The 16580-nt window shown below is 42.1% G+C and overlaps 1 protein-coding gene across 6 annotated transcripts in view; it reads right to left on the minus strand.

The window, feature by feature from the left end:
• Positions 1 to 16580, minus strand: part of LAMA2 (laminin subunit alpha 2) — a 3129796-nt gene that overhangs the window by 505599 nt on the left and 2607617 nt on the right. For all 6 annotated transcript variants that reach the window (XM_085611831.1, XM_085611827.1, XM_085611830.1 and 3 more), the window contains one exon: positions 1498 to 1600. In XM_085611831.1, the coding sequence (XP_085467957.1) occupies positions 1498 to 1600 (103 nt within the window). The remainder of the gene's footprint in view (positions 1 to 1497; positions 1601 to 16580) is intronic.

Consider the following 16580-nt stretch of genomic DNA (forward strand, 5'->3'; position numbering starts at 1 on the left):
TCAGCCTCTTTGACCGTCTATTGATTTTGCCTGTAGTTTTCTCCTTTTTGCCCTGTGGTGCTTCCCTGCAGAGTGCCATTTGGATTACATGGACATACACACAATTAATCATTTTGTAGTACATTTTGAGTTTGCCCTCAAGTTTTTGATGGGTTTTATATAGACATGGGCAAAATGTCAACAATGCCAGAGTAATCTGGGTAATTTCGATAATCAGCACTACTTGATGCGGAATTACAGATAATAACAAGATTATGCCCACTCGGAAAATTAAGAGAGTAATTTGGGTGAAAAAAATCCTACTGCAAGAACACATTTAGCAATTCGTGTTCTGTTGCATTTGGTGCTATTTCTTAGCACAAAATGCATACTTGTGTCCTTTGTGGGCAGTTTTGCTCTAAGAAAATAGCGCTAAATGTCGACTTGCTCTTCTCACATAATTCTGCATAATCTTGCGCAATTTATGTGTAATTCCATTTGATTACACTACACGGAATTATGCGATTTATGCCCACCCATAGTTTTATTACCGAAGGACACTGTGAGATCTTGAAAGTATTAACCTCTGGTTTAGAACTGCCCACGATAGTCACCGCTGGTCTAGTACAAATCAAATAGAGAAAAGTAAAGAGTTCTGAAGTCAAAAAAGTAGTAAATGTCCCCCTCTGTCTCTCTTTTTCAAGCAAGCACACAAAAATACACACACTGGTATGTAAGCACACACACTCACACAGATATATACATCAGCACTTTTGCTTTATGGCCGATTGCTGACTGACTGAATTTGCGTTAAGCCTATAGTAACCTGTTTGTTTTAAAGAGTGGACGAACTAGTACAAGTAATTGTCTTTAGATGTGCAGGAAAAAACAGAAGCAAAAGTATCATTAGCCACTTCACATATGGATAAATGATTGTGCCAAACACAATTTTTTACTGACAGCCGTTAAACATCTGCTTAATCTGACCCCCCCCCCCCCCCCCCTCCGAACTCTCTCACCACACAGGCAACTTCATCAGCAACATTTTCTTCAATTTAATGTATAGAACAGTAATAAGTACTTTTATTTTAACATTGCAGAACAAATATGAGGCACACGCGTAATTTGCTTAGGAAATTGGATAGCAACCTTACTTGAGTCAACCATATTAAACGTTCTCTAACGTTCGTGTCAAGCAGAATCAGCTGACATGAAAAGATAAATTCTTGTACGGTTATAATAATATACTAAGATGTACCATTTAGAAATAAACCATGTTTCCATGGTGACACTACAAATTGAACGAGCGTTTCCGTCCACGCTCACAAATGACAAGGCTCAAGGTATGGCGCGCCTCGCTTTGGCGCCCACAGGTGGCTGATTACAAACTCACACAGCCTCGTTCAAACGATTCTCAGACATAAATTCAAAGCTGAGCGCGGACATTTTGACAAATCCCACCCAGAAGCTGCCTTACGTTTTATAAGCGCGCGCAAACATTAATATCCATCTGGCTACCTTTGATATCGTTCTCCTGATTCTTGGCATCACCCAGAACTCGGAAGCTCTTCTGTAGTGAGCTCTTGGCACCGTCCTTCATAGTTCCTTGGGGACCACTTGCCTGTTGTTGGAGAAAGAGGGACAAGTTATTGGTGCTGTACCCTTCAGCGCACTTCATCTTTCACAATGAGCACAACAGTAGTAGGACTACGCAAAGATCGTATTACACAAGCTTTGGAGAGTTCTGCATTAATCACACACCCATTGCTCACGTAGTTTCCTGATTTTCCCAGGTGTAACGAGGACAAGGGCACACACGTATTGTTGTGAATCCGTAGGTTTATTTCCATAAGCAAAGGAGCCCATGTCCATGACCACACACAGATAGGAAAACTCCAACTAACCAGAGCAGGGTGGAGAGTGTTCCTTATAGCAGCGGGCTCGAACATGGAACTTTCAGAAACATAAGCAATATTGAAAATATGGAGAGCTGGGCACACAGATGCATGCCCAGCAACAGAAAGAAACAGAGATACACTTAGAAATGTAAATATGGCACACATCGGGGCACGTAGCCACTTTAACATCATAAGCACATGTTGCATCCACTCCCCCTTAACATAGAAAAAACAAAACGTACAGATTCCAGACACAATCATCGCAAACAGAACTTGGATGGTAGTTGTGTGTTACGAACTGGTCGCACCTCTTTGTTCTCTGAGAACATGGGCTCATGATAGCCCACCACCGCAGAAGAAGCAGAATCTCTAACTCAGTGGTTCCCAAACTTTTTCGACCCGCGGCTCCCTTGACCCATTGACCATTGCCCGTGGCTCCCCATTGTTACTTTTTGTGGAGGGTGGGGTGGATGTAAACCCGGCCTCGGGATTACATGCATTTTTCTGCCTGAAAATAATTGGGATGAAGCTGATGAAAGTTTTATAATCATATACGCAGGGTGGCGCCTCTAATAAAATATTCTTAGTTACACTTCTTTGCCCGTGCTTTTAGAGGACCCTATCAAACTTTGCGATCCCATGCATGTAGGCCCCATTGCCAAAGTGTTTCTGCGCTTGAAAAATATCTGCATGCACTTCCATTTCTACCCATGTCATACGTGCAAACATACCTGTCTCAACTGGGTGACTCACAATTTTTTAAAGCACATGCAGCTTTATTTTTGCTGTTTCCTCCCTAAAATTGCCTCCAAATCAATCCAAGTAAAAACAATTCCTCTGCTTTTTTTTTAAACATCCCTCTTTCTTGCTTCCAAATGCTGGCATGATGGCGTATATGGTGTTTTACTTCCCTGTGCTCAAGGAGAGAGCAGGCCTGTCTGGAAATGTGTGTGTACTGAAAGAAATGTGTACTAAAAGTACCTATGATTCAAGTACAAAGGTCGATACTTAATACTTAGTGTGTTTAAAAGACAGGACAACTGTACTTTACTAATAACTTGCTTTGGTGTAACATGCATCTGGAAAAAAACGAAAGTATTATCGAGTTTAACAAAATAAATCAGGCATCTTCCACTTACTTTGGGAGTGTTGGAATGTGAAGACCCAGTGAAATATGGAGGTCATCTCCCTCAACATGTCATCAATTAAGCACTACATTTACAGCTTTAGGCATGTCACTTACAAATCATCAACATTATGCGTTCAAGTCTAATTAGTTTATCTGAAGTCAACAGTTGCGCAAGGCACCGCCAGTGGGCTGCGCTCACACGTTGCACATGGATCAAGGGCCTGTGAGGTGTGTGGGGTGCGGCTATACTACGTGCAAAGATCTGGAGCTGAGTAAGGAAGGTAACAAACTTGCTTCCTTCTTACTGAATTGTCGTTCGTTGAAACGCCACAGTTTGGATATATATGACTTGCTTATCGATGACAGCCCTGATTTGGTCTTTTTAACGGAAACGTGGTTGGACGAGCAGTCCCTCCCTGACATTGTTGAGGCCCTTCCCGCTGGCTATAACATTCTCCATATCAATAGAGGGAGTCAAAAGGGGGGGGGGATAGCGATTGTACATAAAACTCTGCTTACTTGTACTCTCGAGCCAACTGCCATCAATAATTGTGAAGCTGGGCTATTTACCATCTCGGTTGGCCCTAACTGTACCATCAAGGGCTACCTTATTTATCGCCCGCCTGATGCCGCGACGGCATTTATTGAGAGCCTCCTTGAGGCCTTAACGCTCTCCGCTATACGTCATAATAAATTTATGATTGTAGGAGACCTCAACTTACACCTGGACGATGACAAATGTAGAGAGGCTGTAGCCCTGATCAAATCATTGGAAGCCCTTATGTTTGTATTGGCCGACAACAAGGCCACTCACCAAGCAGGTCACTTGCTGGATCCTATCTTTACTAATTGGAAAGATATAAGTGTATTTGACCCGGTTAAGATCGTGTGGTCAGATCATTATCTGATCCCTTTTCAACTGAGATGTCTGACTAACAGAGGGTCCTTACTTAAACCCCCGGCTATTAGGCGCAGGGACTGGAGGAAATTTAGTCACGATGGATTCAGTCATGCCCTAGGACAGGGATGCCCAAAACCCAGTAACAACCTGACTGAGGCGTGCAGGATGTATGACGAGTGGGTTGAGAATGCATTGAATAATGTTGCACCCTGGACTCAGAGAGCTATGGCCCGTAGCTTGAAATCTGCTCCGTGGTTTACTGCTGAGCTACGAGCAGCTAAAACCAAATGTAAAACTCTTGAGCGTAGATGGAGAGTGGACTATGCCCCTTCACTACGTGAAGTCTATAAGAGTGAACTAAAAGCGTATCATAAACTAATCAGGAAGTCTAAAAGAGACCATTACAGCAAAAGGATTGACTGCTCAGAGAATACCTCTAAAGAGCTATTCAGGATCTTAAAGGAACTCTCCTCCCCCGTAGCTAGTGCAGGGGAAGCCCGCCCCTCGATTGAAGTATGTAATAAGATCGCTGACTTCTTTGTTGGAAAGGTTGAAAAGATCTATGATTCCTTTCAGACCATCACAGAATACACAGATCGGCCCAATTCTTACCGGGAAGTACAGGGTAAGATTACCCTTGAGAAATTTGTGGTCCCCCAAACCGAGGAGTTAATTAGTATTCTATCGAATATTCACTCTGGCTCGCCACTAGATGTTGCTCCAGCGAGGATTCTTCGCAGTCATCTCCCCCAGGTAGCTGAATACATAGGAAACTTGGCCTCTCTTTCGTTTCAAGAGTGCTTAGTTCCGGACGACTGGAAACTGGCCCAAGTTGTCCCGATAAAAAAGAAAGCTTATATCAGCATATCACAACTGGACAATTTGAGACCTATCTCGCTCCTCCCCTACTGTGCGAAGGTAGTTGAAAAATTGGTGAACCGACAGTTGGTGAGATTCGTGGAAGATAATAACATCCTTCACTCGTCTCAGTCGGGATTTAGAGCCAAACATTCGACGGAGACCGCTCTCCTTCTGTCGACGGAATTGCTGCGGTGCCAGGCGGATGAGGGTCACACGACTGCACTGGTCCTATTGGACCTAAGTGCAGCGTTTGACACCGTATCTCACTCCGTTTTACTGGACCGCTTAAGAGAGAAGGGCATAACCGGTACTGCCTTTGAGTGGTTGGTGTCCTTTCTTAACAATAGAAGATTCCAAGTGCACTGTCCTCCGTGCAAATCCAGTATTAGATGTCTCAAACAAGGGGTTCCACAAGGCTCGATTTTGAGCCCCACATTATTTAATCTGTATATGGAACCTCTTGCTAAACTGGTGGAGTCATATGGTGTTGCCATAGTCTCTTATGCAGACGATACACAACTGGTGATCAATTTGTCTCGTGACCCAGTTGTGGAGGCTGAGAAATTTTCGGCATGCCTGGTAGCACTGGATGGATGGATGAAGTCGAACTACCTCCGTCTTAATGGCAATAAGACGGAGGTTCTTATTGTTGGTCCTTGTCCATCCATCTGGACATCCGCTTGGTGGCCCTCAGAACTGGGTTCCGTTCCGGTCCCGGGTGAAACAGTTAAGAACCTTGGCATACTCCTTGACTCCAATCTTGCCTACACTAACCACGTGGGTAATGTGACTGGTAAATGCTATGGTATTTTAAAGGTCCTGAGGAAGATTCTTGACCTATTGCCCCCTAGCGCCAGAAAAACAATGATACATGCCTTGGTCACCTCCCATTTAGACTATGGGAACTCCCTCCTATGCGGACTAAGTAACAAAGGTCTAATGCAGTTGCAGCGCGTACAAAGTGCAGCTGCTAGGCTTGTTCTGAACCTTCCTAGAAGGGCCTCCGGGAAAAATGCCCTGCGTTCCTTACATTGGCTCCCGATTAGGGAACGTATTACATTCAAAATGCTGTGCATTGCCCATCGCATTGCTCATCTGAAAGCTCCCCTTTATCTACAAGCATTGCTTCCAGTCTATCGACCTTCACGCTCTCTTAGGTCAATGGGCAATATGCTGTTAGCTGCTCCTCGGATCTACAGAGCTAGGATGGGAGGTCGGTCCTTCCGATACCTTGCCAGTAGGGGCTGGAATGACCTTCCCATCGAACTAAGAATGGAACCGTCTGAAACGAGGTTTAGACAAAGGTTGAAAACCCGTCTTTTTCCCAAAACCTAGTTATTATAGTTCTCCTTCTCTTCATTCCACCGCCTTGAGTGTTGCTCGTGTGATGTTGGTAAAACTTGCAGCGCGGGGACGCACTGTTCCGTGTGCAACCATGCGCTTAACAAATGCCATTATAATAATAATAATAATAATATAATAACAACCCCTTCAACATTAAATGCATTAAAGTGCTTGGTGCGCGGCTCCCCTGGCTAGGTTTGACAGCTCCGCAGGGATTCCCGGCGCACAGTTTGGGAACCACTGCTCTAACTAATAGACTAGGTCGAATGGCAACATCAACATTTGAGGACCAGCAGAAGAAGCGCCCTTGCCCATCCACCACAAACTTTCCAAGGCAGTAGATGAAGTACTGGATTGAGATCTAAGCAAGACATTAGCTTGTTCCTTTTTGGTTTTCACCAGATGTCATATGCTCCACCAGCCTTTACCATCAATTAAAACAGCACCTTTAGCTACCTTAGCAATTTTGGCAGGAGGCATAAACTTAGACTCACCTTTGCATGCTTTGTATGGTTTCCTGACCAGCACCCAATCATTGACATTGAGGACCAAATCCTTCACATTTCTTTCATCATCAGAATTCTGTTTGGCATTACTTTGGTATCTGTGAACAGCAATTCAAACCTGATCAGGCACAGCCTGATTAGAAACAGGTGAGGAATTGGGTCTTAACCAGTCAGGACATAAATTTGCCCTGGGAATGTGTTTCCTTTACAATATAAATGGAGACACACCCATGGTGCTGTGAGCTGTGACAGAATAAGCCCACAGTGTTTGCCTCAAGAACATTTCCACTGGAAATGTCAGTATATATGCCCTGTTGACCCATACAATGCCACCTTCATATGGGTGATATGATTGACATCAATAAATTGCTTCACAAGACTGGATGTAAAATGTGTTCCAATGTCTGTAACAAGGACTGAGTGAACACTTGCGCGAAAAATTCATTTGAGAAACGTGATAACCACAGACATAGTAGGAGAGTCAACAAAATCAAAGTACACCCATTTAGAGTAATAATCAACTAGGACCAAAAGATACCTCTGTTCTGATGGTAACACATTGTAGTGACCTGGGTCAGGGCACTAGGACCCTGTAGTGGACGATGGGGACACCAAGGGAACCGGACACCACATCCGGTCAAGGTTGTGGAGGGAACATTACATAGCGAGGAGAGAGCGTGGGCAGACGTGCGTGGGCACAGCACAGCATACCATCTACAAATAAAGAATGCAAGATCCTTACCTGTCTCCTGTGTATCTGTGGGGCGAGGACACGACACACATCAAAGGGGCCAGCAAAATCTAGGGCTACTTTATTCCACGGACCCTCAGGTAGTTCTGTGACATGCATAGGTGACTCAAATGTTTTCCAATGACAGTGAACACACGCACAGCATGAATCAATCTGCCTTACCACCTGAGCATCAATGGAAGGCCACCAATAAAATTGCCTAAGATTCTTGCACACGGCACTCAACCCTGAATGACCCATATGAGCAAGTCTAATGAGGATGTCACAAATGGAAACAGGAGGAACACAAAAATCATTATGCATTAACAAACCATTTACAATGGACAAAACTTCACGAATTTTTTCATAAGGGCAAATGTCCTGGGCCTAATTTCTTTCCTCTGGCCACCCTTTACTGACATAATCAAGAATTTTCTGGAGCACTAAATCAGAAGTTTGTGCTTGCACCCGCTCTGCTTTAGAAATAGGTCCTTTGTCATTTAAAAGATCATCCACCAGGGCAACCACACATTCTACATCTTTTTAACCTTTCATACCAGTCCCAATAGATAATAGTGCCCTTGACAAGTAATCCACTCTTCCATTTTCCCCTCCAGGAATATATTTAACTGTGAAACAAAATTCCTGATGGCGTGCTAGGATTCAAACTACCCTAGACGAAGCCTTGCTAGTACCACTGCATTCAGCATATAAATACATGGTTTGAGGTCAGTAAAGAGGTCAAATTTAGCTCCCCTCAAGAAAGTTTTGAACTTTTCCACCACCTAACAACATGCACGGGCTTTGCTTTCAATAGTGGAGTAATTGGTTTCAGGCTGACAAAGACAACAAGAGGGAAACACCACAGTGTTCTCTTTACCATTGACCCATTGAGAAATCACAGCCCCAAGGCCTACCTGACTAACATCCACTGCCAGGAACCATCTTCCCTCAGCATCAAATGGCGCAAGAGCAGGCATAAAAGTAATGAATCTTTTAATTTTGCAGAAAGCTTCATCAGTAACCTGATATGTAAATAAATTAAAGAGACACCCGCTAAAGGCTCTAGTGGATCTGGCAATATATTTTTGGCATTATTTGTCTGAGTAGAACTATTCTGTTTCTTGCCCAACATATTGCAGCATAGAAAGAAGGAACATGGCTGCATGTTCTGAGTATTTATACATTGTTGGAATGTTTTAAGGTTCTTATTAAACATTCTATCTTTACTGCTGCTGTGTTGGGTTGCAAAAAACAGGATATATGCATAATATTAGCCTTTGAGTCTTTATGAAAATTAAATTTGGACTTTCTACCTACCCCAGCTGTGGAAAATCTGAATTTCTATGTAGAACCATACCAGGCTCCAAACTACATGTAGTGCCTGTGGTTTCTGTAATTTTTTTAATTGCACATACTTGTGCCAAAAAACTACATGACACCCCTTTACCCAATGTCATGTGTTGGTATCATTGGTAGCTGCATGGCAACACTGAGAAAAGAAAAGCATCAGAACACTTGTGGACACATGCCATAGAGAGACAATTAAAGCAATTGAAGAAAATACATCACAGGAAACATTGATCAATACATAAGCAACACACATTTATCTTTCACACCAAAGTATGGATAGTCGCAAGTGTTAGACATAATACCAAAATATTTGGCATTGCTAATGAATAAATGTCAATAAATAAATCTGGTCAATGAGATACCCAGAGTTTTGTTTGTAATGGAAGTTTACACATGCTACAGTGACTAAGCTACACTCATTCTGGTTAAACACAAACATACGCTACCTGGGAGTATCCTGTATTTAAAGCATTGCGTGAGAGAAAACTGTGTAGATAAACTTTGTGGGAATGTACCCCTTTTGAGGTGGTTTCCCCATGTTTTCTTGACTGATGCTGATGGTTTTTAAACTCTGCACACTAGGGCATTGCTGCCCAGGCCACTGTAGATGTGCTCTGACCACTCCAAAACATGACAGCATTAGCTAACTTCTAATTGGGATACTTAACATTCCAGTAAGTCCAATGGTGCAGAAAAATACACCATAGCAAGTTGGTGGACTGACACACGTTATTCCATCGAATAGGCTGACACAGAAAACATACCTTCAGGTATACCTATGCACCCTCACTACTACATCTTTTAAACCATAGGCAATTCTGTCAAAATAACCATTTTTGATAAGATAAAACTCTACTCTTAAATAATGAATAAGTCACCCACAAGGTAAGTGACGTAGTATTTAAAAGTTGTGTAAACAAGAAATTAGTGTTGGCATGTACCTAACGTGAATAGCCCCAAAAAGCTATTTTCCCTTTGAAAGGCTGTAGCTGTTCCCATGAGAAAAATTAAAGCATAGATAAAACACTATTTCCACTAAGTCAGGTTTGGGATATGCTGCAGAAAGGATTCAACCACTGTTTTTGATATTTATGAAAGCTCCAATTCATTGTTGAAGTTGGATATTTGATAAATATTCTGAAAAAGAAACTCTTAAAAAGATAGACTTTCTCTATCAGTGTTTCCCATTAATGAAGTCTGAAAATTGCTCCCAGAGCACACTCAAGACAGCCCGTTTGGCAGGAAGACCTAGGTGTCAGGTATATGACTACACTAAGCTCTGGATGGGCAGCAGTGGAGAGATTGGAAACTTGAAAGGGAGAGCCCTGTCTATTAATAGTTGAGTGTAAAGGAAGACCTGGTGAAGAGAAGCTTGTGTTCCCTGGGCCAACTGTAGCCAGCATGACACCAGCCCAGTGGGAAAGGGAGCTAGTAAAATAACCGTTTTAGTGGGGTAAGGAGCAGGGGACTATTCATTTCCATAAAAATATGCTTGGCAGGGATACCATAAACCTCCAATAACAGAGGGGGGCAACCATGGTGCATTTTATTCATAATAACACAGTGGAACGATATGCAGTAAGTCAAATAGAATGTGCAGCCATAGTGGGAAAGGATGCCCTAGGAACTCTTTTCTCATTGGTTATGGAGTGTCCAGGAGTCACCCTTTCCCACTGGCTCATGAATCCTACATGATTGGCACCTCACCCACAGCTCATTAGAAGGCATCCGGACCTGAGAAAGAACCAAAGAGGACTGGACCTGCTATCTGTAACCTGTAAGGAGACCTGAGGGGTTGGACCTGCGCCCACATGTACCCAAGACTGAGAAGTGGCCCCAAAGAGTCAATTGGCTGTCCGCCTCTGTGCCTACAGAAACACAAAAAGTTGCAGTAAGCTTGTGCACAAAAGGGTCCAGCTGACCAGAAGCAACTCGCCCCAGGGTAGACTCTGCTGGTGGCCCCTGATGGATTGAATATTGGCCTATACGTGTCGTCCCTAAAGCTCAGGGAACCTTAGAAGCGACCATGAGGAGCTACACCGCAAAGTCTGAAAAGTATGGACTTTCATGACCTCTGGACCATAACCGAGTCATCACAGACTTTGTCAGATACAGCATTAGGTATGACCCACTGAAGCATTTTGAGCTCCATACAAAATACTAAATCAGAAGGTGGAAATCCTAATCAGGTGAAGGCCTGCAAAGTATTCAACTGACAAGAGGACTTCAGTGGGCACAAAAGTTGAATTCAAGCAACACTTTGTCCAACAGCCAGCTGACTTCTGCCTTCAAGGGATATCCCCAGAAATAGCCAACAGCCTTGCTTCACTGGAGCTTTTTAACTTCTATTTCTGAAGTAAAATCTTTGACCGAGAAAACCCGATTGAGGTATACGACCTCCACTCCATTGCAGTTGGCCTGAAATCACAACTAGGTCTTGGTCAACCATCAACATCGATGTCGGATTGGCGTTTTACCTTTTCCATATCTAGGGTCCCAATGTGAACAATTCAAAAAATTTAACAATACCATTATTACAATACATAGTTGATGTAAAAAGGACTTTAGTGACTTTCTGCCTAACTGGGCGCGGAGGACTACATCTTCCAGGCTACTCTTTACACCACCTGTTGCCGCTTGTGGGAGAAGGAGGAGGAGGAGGAGGAGGAGGAGGAGGAGGGAGAGATGCTAAATAGCTTGTTTAGGGACCCGCAGTGCAGGACCCCTTTGATTTTCTGCCTTTCTCGGCTGGTAGGACTACACCCTCCATGCTACTCGTGTACCACCTGCTGGCTGTTGAGGGAGAAGGAGGAGGAAGAGGAAGGGCATAATCGATTTACAGCAAGTTTAGTGACCCTGCTATATGGGACACCTGTGACTTTCTGCTTGCCTGGGAGGAGAGGACTCCCTTCCCAGGCTCCTATGTGCACCACCTGTTGTGGGAGGAGGAGCAAGAGAAAATGGAGGAGGAGAAGGAATCACTATGTAGTGCATTTAGTGACCCTGCAGTGCAAGACTCCTATGACTTTCGGCCTGCCTCGGAAAGGACTAATCCTTCCAGGCTACTATGTAATCCATCTGTTGCCTTTTGTGGAAGGAGGAGGCAGAGGAGGAAGCACTATATAGCGCGTTTAGTGACTCTGCAGCTCAGGATGCACCTGGACTGTGTCCAGACAAAGACTAGGCTAAGAATTAGCCCATCTGCACCTGTAAGAGCCTGGAAGAGTCTGTGCTGGACCACCCCTTGGTTCTCCACTTCTGGAATACCTCAGTATCCTACAATGATTAATAGAAAGGCCCTCAATGTTCCCTCCTGTTATTCCTAAAAAGCCATCCTCCTTGTCAGTTGGTCACTTCTTAGCACTTGCAGTTGGGGCCTTGGATGCTAAAATTGCAAAAGTGGAGAAATATCTTGTTAGGCCTACGTCAATTACACGTAGCAGCTTGGACACTTTAAATAACAGCTGTTTATCAATGGACACTAGTCTTGATATCAGAAAGTCTCAGCTCGCTATTGACCCTTGTATCTCCAATGCCAATTTAGTAATTGAATATGTGGATGAAGCCATCAACACTGTCGCCACTGCCATGGAATATTGTGGGGATCTAACCAAGAAGGCTAAAATAACAGAAACTGGATCTTTCTTAGGCGATCCTGACCCCCACAGTTCAAGTAATCTCTTCTACAGCTTTAGAGAACACCCTATTAGATAAGTTAATACCACAATTATTTGTCGCCCTTGAGCCAGCTTTGATCACCTTCCTTAATATCTTTCAACAATTAAAGCAAGGTTGATAGCACTTATAAATATTTTAACTGGACAAAGACTATTTTGGCTTCATTACCAGTTCACACCGACCCTCATCCCTTAGAATCAGGTGTTGCTGCTTTCTATGTGACTAAGAAGCAGAATGTCATGAGTGGCACTACATGTGGAATTGCTTCCTCTGTCTTTCCACCTCCATCTGTATCCAAGTCTATAGCCCTAATTATTAGGGCTACTAATTCTTCTACTGTTATCTTGAACAATACATCCACACTTCCTACTGTGAATCCACCCCACACAGCCACTCCATTTTTATGGTTCTAACCAATGTCCCTAAAAGCAGAGTAAATTAATCATTTCAACAATTAAAAAGTAAAACGGTACTTTGACTACACAAACAGCTGAGGGTGTCTTGTCGTTTGGTGGATTATATGGTTAATTTCGGAAGGGTCCACTGGATAGAGGACTCCATTAAGCCATCTAACGGGGGTTGTGTGATAATTAATTTTCACAGCCCCTCTTTTGTTTATGGTTTGTTCAAGGCTTTAAACCTGGTTCGATATTCCAATAGTATCCTAAAAGCTGTTCCATTGGGTTTTGTTTATAAACCTACGCTCTCACCCATGATGTTACCACTAGGAGCAGCTCCCTGGGTTAAAAGTAATTTCTGTGGCATTCGATTCTCCAATCACTTTAATGCCCTTGAAGACTTGGAAGAGGTTGAATGGTTTGCCATTTGCCACATCACACTTTTCATGCCGGCAATCCCCTCTGCATCCAGCAGAGTGAAAAGAAGTTTGCTTATTTGGGTTTCAACTTCACTCAATTGACACGTTATCTGATTGCCCATTGATTCTATTATCATTCAGCAGATGTCATCAAAAAGAGGAAAACGTTTTAACACTGTAATTTTCAATTTTTATAACAACAGTTTTGAGAAAAATATTATGGATACATTGGTCACTTTACTTAATTTTGCCGATACTGAGGACAATTAGGAAGCAGATCAACCTAGTCATTAGTGTTTAGCTAACTTTGCTGGTGATGTTGATGCCAAGATTGATCTGGAGCTGTTGTTGGGTGATTCTGATCTATATACACATACTATTAAGGGTTATTCTGCATTAAAGGACACTGAAATAAACAGGGACTTTTCCTCTGCAATTGTATTACTGAGAGAAACTGACTGGATGCCCATGGGATGAAGATTTACCATACCACCCATAATGCTACCTTTGTTGGCAGGGGTTGTTCAACTGTTATTGATTACATTTTATGACATGTAATTTATCATACAACCTTGTCGGGTCATATATCAAACGTCTCATTCCAGTGAGCATGATCCATTATTATCATCTTTAAAGTTTCTTATGTCTTAATTAAGTCAAATTGATAAGATGCATCATTAAGTAGAAGTTAGAGAGAGTGGTCGAAGGTTGAAATGGGCTCCGGTAAACCCTTTCTCTATCCACAGGAACCTCCTGCTCAATAATTCTAATAATACATTTATTTGTGTCTGACCACAACCAACAATTTTGATGTTTTAGTCCTTGACTCCTTCAGACACATTTGCAACTTGATATGTACATTTTTAACTGTAGAACGTGCTGCTCCAATGAACAATGGCTACAGATGGGTTAATAGTGCATGTTCATAGGGTAACAGGAACTCAAGAAACAGTGTGGGTCTAGCAGAACACAGACTACAATATATAAAAACTGTTATAGCAAGAGAAAATGAATTAAAAGATAGGGATGACATACTTCAGTCCAGGTTAACAAAAAAACTAGGTAATTCTGGATTGCTTTTAATCCCAATAAAAACTCAATCTTAGACCTACCTATCCCAGAAGATGACTTGCTCCAACACTTCCCCAATACATATGGTGAAGATTGTTCACTCACTCTTGTTCATCAGCAGTGTATTTTTCAGTGTAGCATTACCAAGATCTTTTTTTACTCTCAATTAGGCAGGCAGTTCTTAGTAGCCCCTCCAAAAAAGCGGGTGGCAAGACAGGGCCCCTATGGACCATTTTAAAAGTAATATTGATCTCTGGGGGCCAGTTGTTGTTAGGGTAATTTTTTCTTCCATTGAAGCCAAGATCCTGAACTCTTGGCCCCAATCAATAATAGTCCATAGGTTCAAGAAAGGCAGCAGGAAAGATCAACACTGCTGTCGCTCTGTTTCTTTGATAGATCCAGTGGTAAAAGTAGCAGGACGGGTCATTATAGAAAGGATACTGAGCTGGGCAGAGGACAAGGGGTTTTCATCGAGCTTCAATATGGTTTTAGCTATGACTGTGAACAATATACCAATGTCTTAACCATCATCTTATAATTGAGAAGTATAGTATCATCAAAAGGGTTTACTACACTTGGCCCTCATGGACTTGAGTTGGCCTTTGACCAAGTAAACAGACCAAAATGTTGGCTGATCTTAGCTGTTATGGGCATTGACCAGGCATTATTATTACCTGTTTGCAACACCTGCACAGTGATTTAACTGCAAATGTTTGCTACAATACAAAGGGTGACTGTACAGAGACTTTTAAACTAGCCAGGATTGTTTGGCAAGGGTCTGTGTTAGCTCCTATTTTATTTATGTTATATATGAATGATCTTGAATCACTTTTAACAGGGTACAACGATGTTCCCTGCATTGGTAATTGCTTAATTCCTATTATACTGTATGCAGACAAGGCATTTTTATTGGCTGGGACAGATAATACTATAAAACGTCTACTTGACATTGACGTTTGTTATGATTTCTTGTCCAAAACTAGACAAATCAAGAACAATTCGTATCAAAGTTCATTACCTTGAGAAGACTAAGGGGCAGATTTATGAGCCCCTTGCGCCACTTTTGCGTCACTTTTCCCATGTTAAAAGTGACGCAAAATTGGCGCAAGGGGCTCATAAATCTGCCCCTAAGTCTTTAGGTGTGGTCTTTGATAATAGATCTTCTTCAGAGATATATTTCTAGATTAAAATGTAGGTCCTTTGTACAATTATTCTCATGTTTATTTGGCTTTGCAATACAATGGGAAGAAGCATGCACATCACATGCTGATACGGTTTGATTACAAATGTGTTTCTGTTGTTAGTTTTGATGCTGGTGTTTGGGGGTACATAACTCCTGGCCCTCTACAAACAGAAGACAACAAATTCTGCCAGTGTTTCTATCCATCCCTCAAAGTTGCCCACAGTTCTACTGTTCTGAGGAGCTTGGGAATTTCTAACTGATGGACAGAATCCAGCGATCACCTCTCTTGCTGTGGATCTCCATTTGGGTTAATCAATGTACCACCTTGAACAGATTGGTCCTTTAAAATCCATTATCTATGAAGGACCATAGTAAGTCGAGATGGCTATCTTATGTAAAGTCTCTTTGTTTAGAACTGGGTAGACTGAATTTTTTGGCCATCCAGAAAATATTATAATCATAGAACACAGAAGAAAGAATCATTATAATTGTCTAAATCATCAACTAAGGCATACATTATGTGTAAGGCATCTTTATCGATGGATTGATGGAACCCTATATTTTTAATTTACATGATCCATAGGATAATTTTTTGTTAACTCATTTCAGGATGGGATTTATAGAATATACTCTTTCATTCGAAAAGAGTAGAACCAGGCAAGATGGTGCTTGCCTTTGTCCTTTTGATAATGTTTCTTTTCAACGCAAATGTATTTTATGATAATCTGCACATTTTATATCCTTCCTCATCATAACTTCCTTGTACCCATTGTAAAACAGACATTCTGTACAATGACGGACACCACTTCTTTAATTACAATTGCTTAATTCACCCTTAATCTGTTTTGCTGTTAGTCAGTATGTATCTGCTGCAATGAAGATTCAAAAAAAGCTTGTTATGTAATATTTGATTTTTTTTGTTTATGTTTTATCGCTTTTATGGCATCTCTAACAAATAAGGATTATTTGAATTGATTTGATGTAAAAGTAAGTAAAATCTTAGACTATACCCACAAACTTAAAAGGCACCTAGTACTTCTTCAGGAAACTAAAGTAGCTAAAAAAGAGGTCAATCGTCTAAGGAAGGAGTGGGTTGGAAAGTTGGCATCTGCACCAACCTCCTATGAAAA

This window comes from Triturus cristatus, chromosome 6 (genome assembly GCF_964204655.1).
Source record: "Triturus cristatus chromosome 6, aTriCri1.1, whole genome shotgun sequence".
NCBI lineage: Eukaryota > Metazoa > Chordata > Amphibia > Caudata > Salamandridae > Triturus > Triturus cristatus.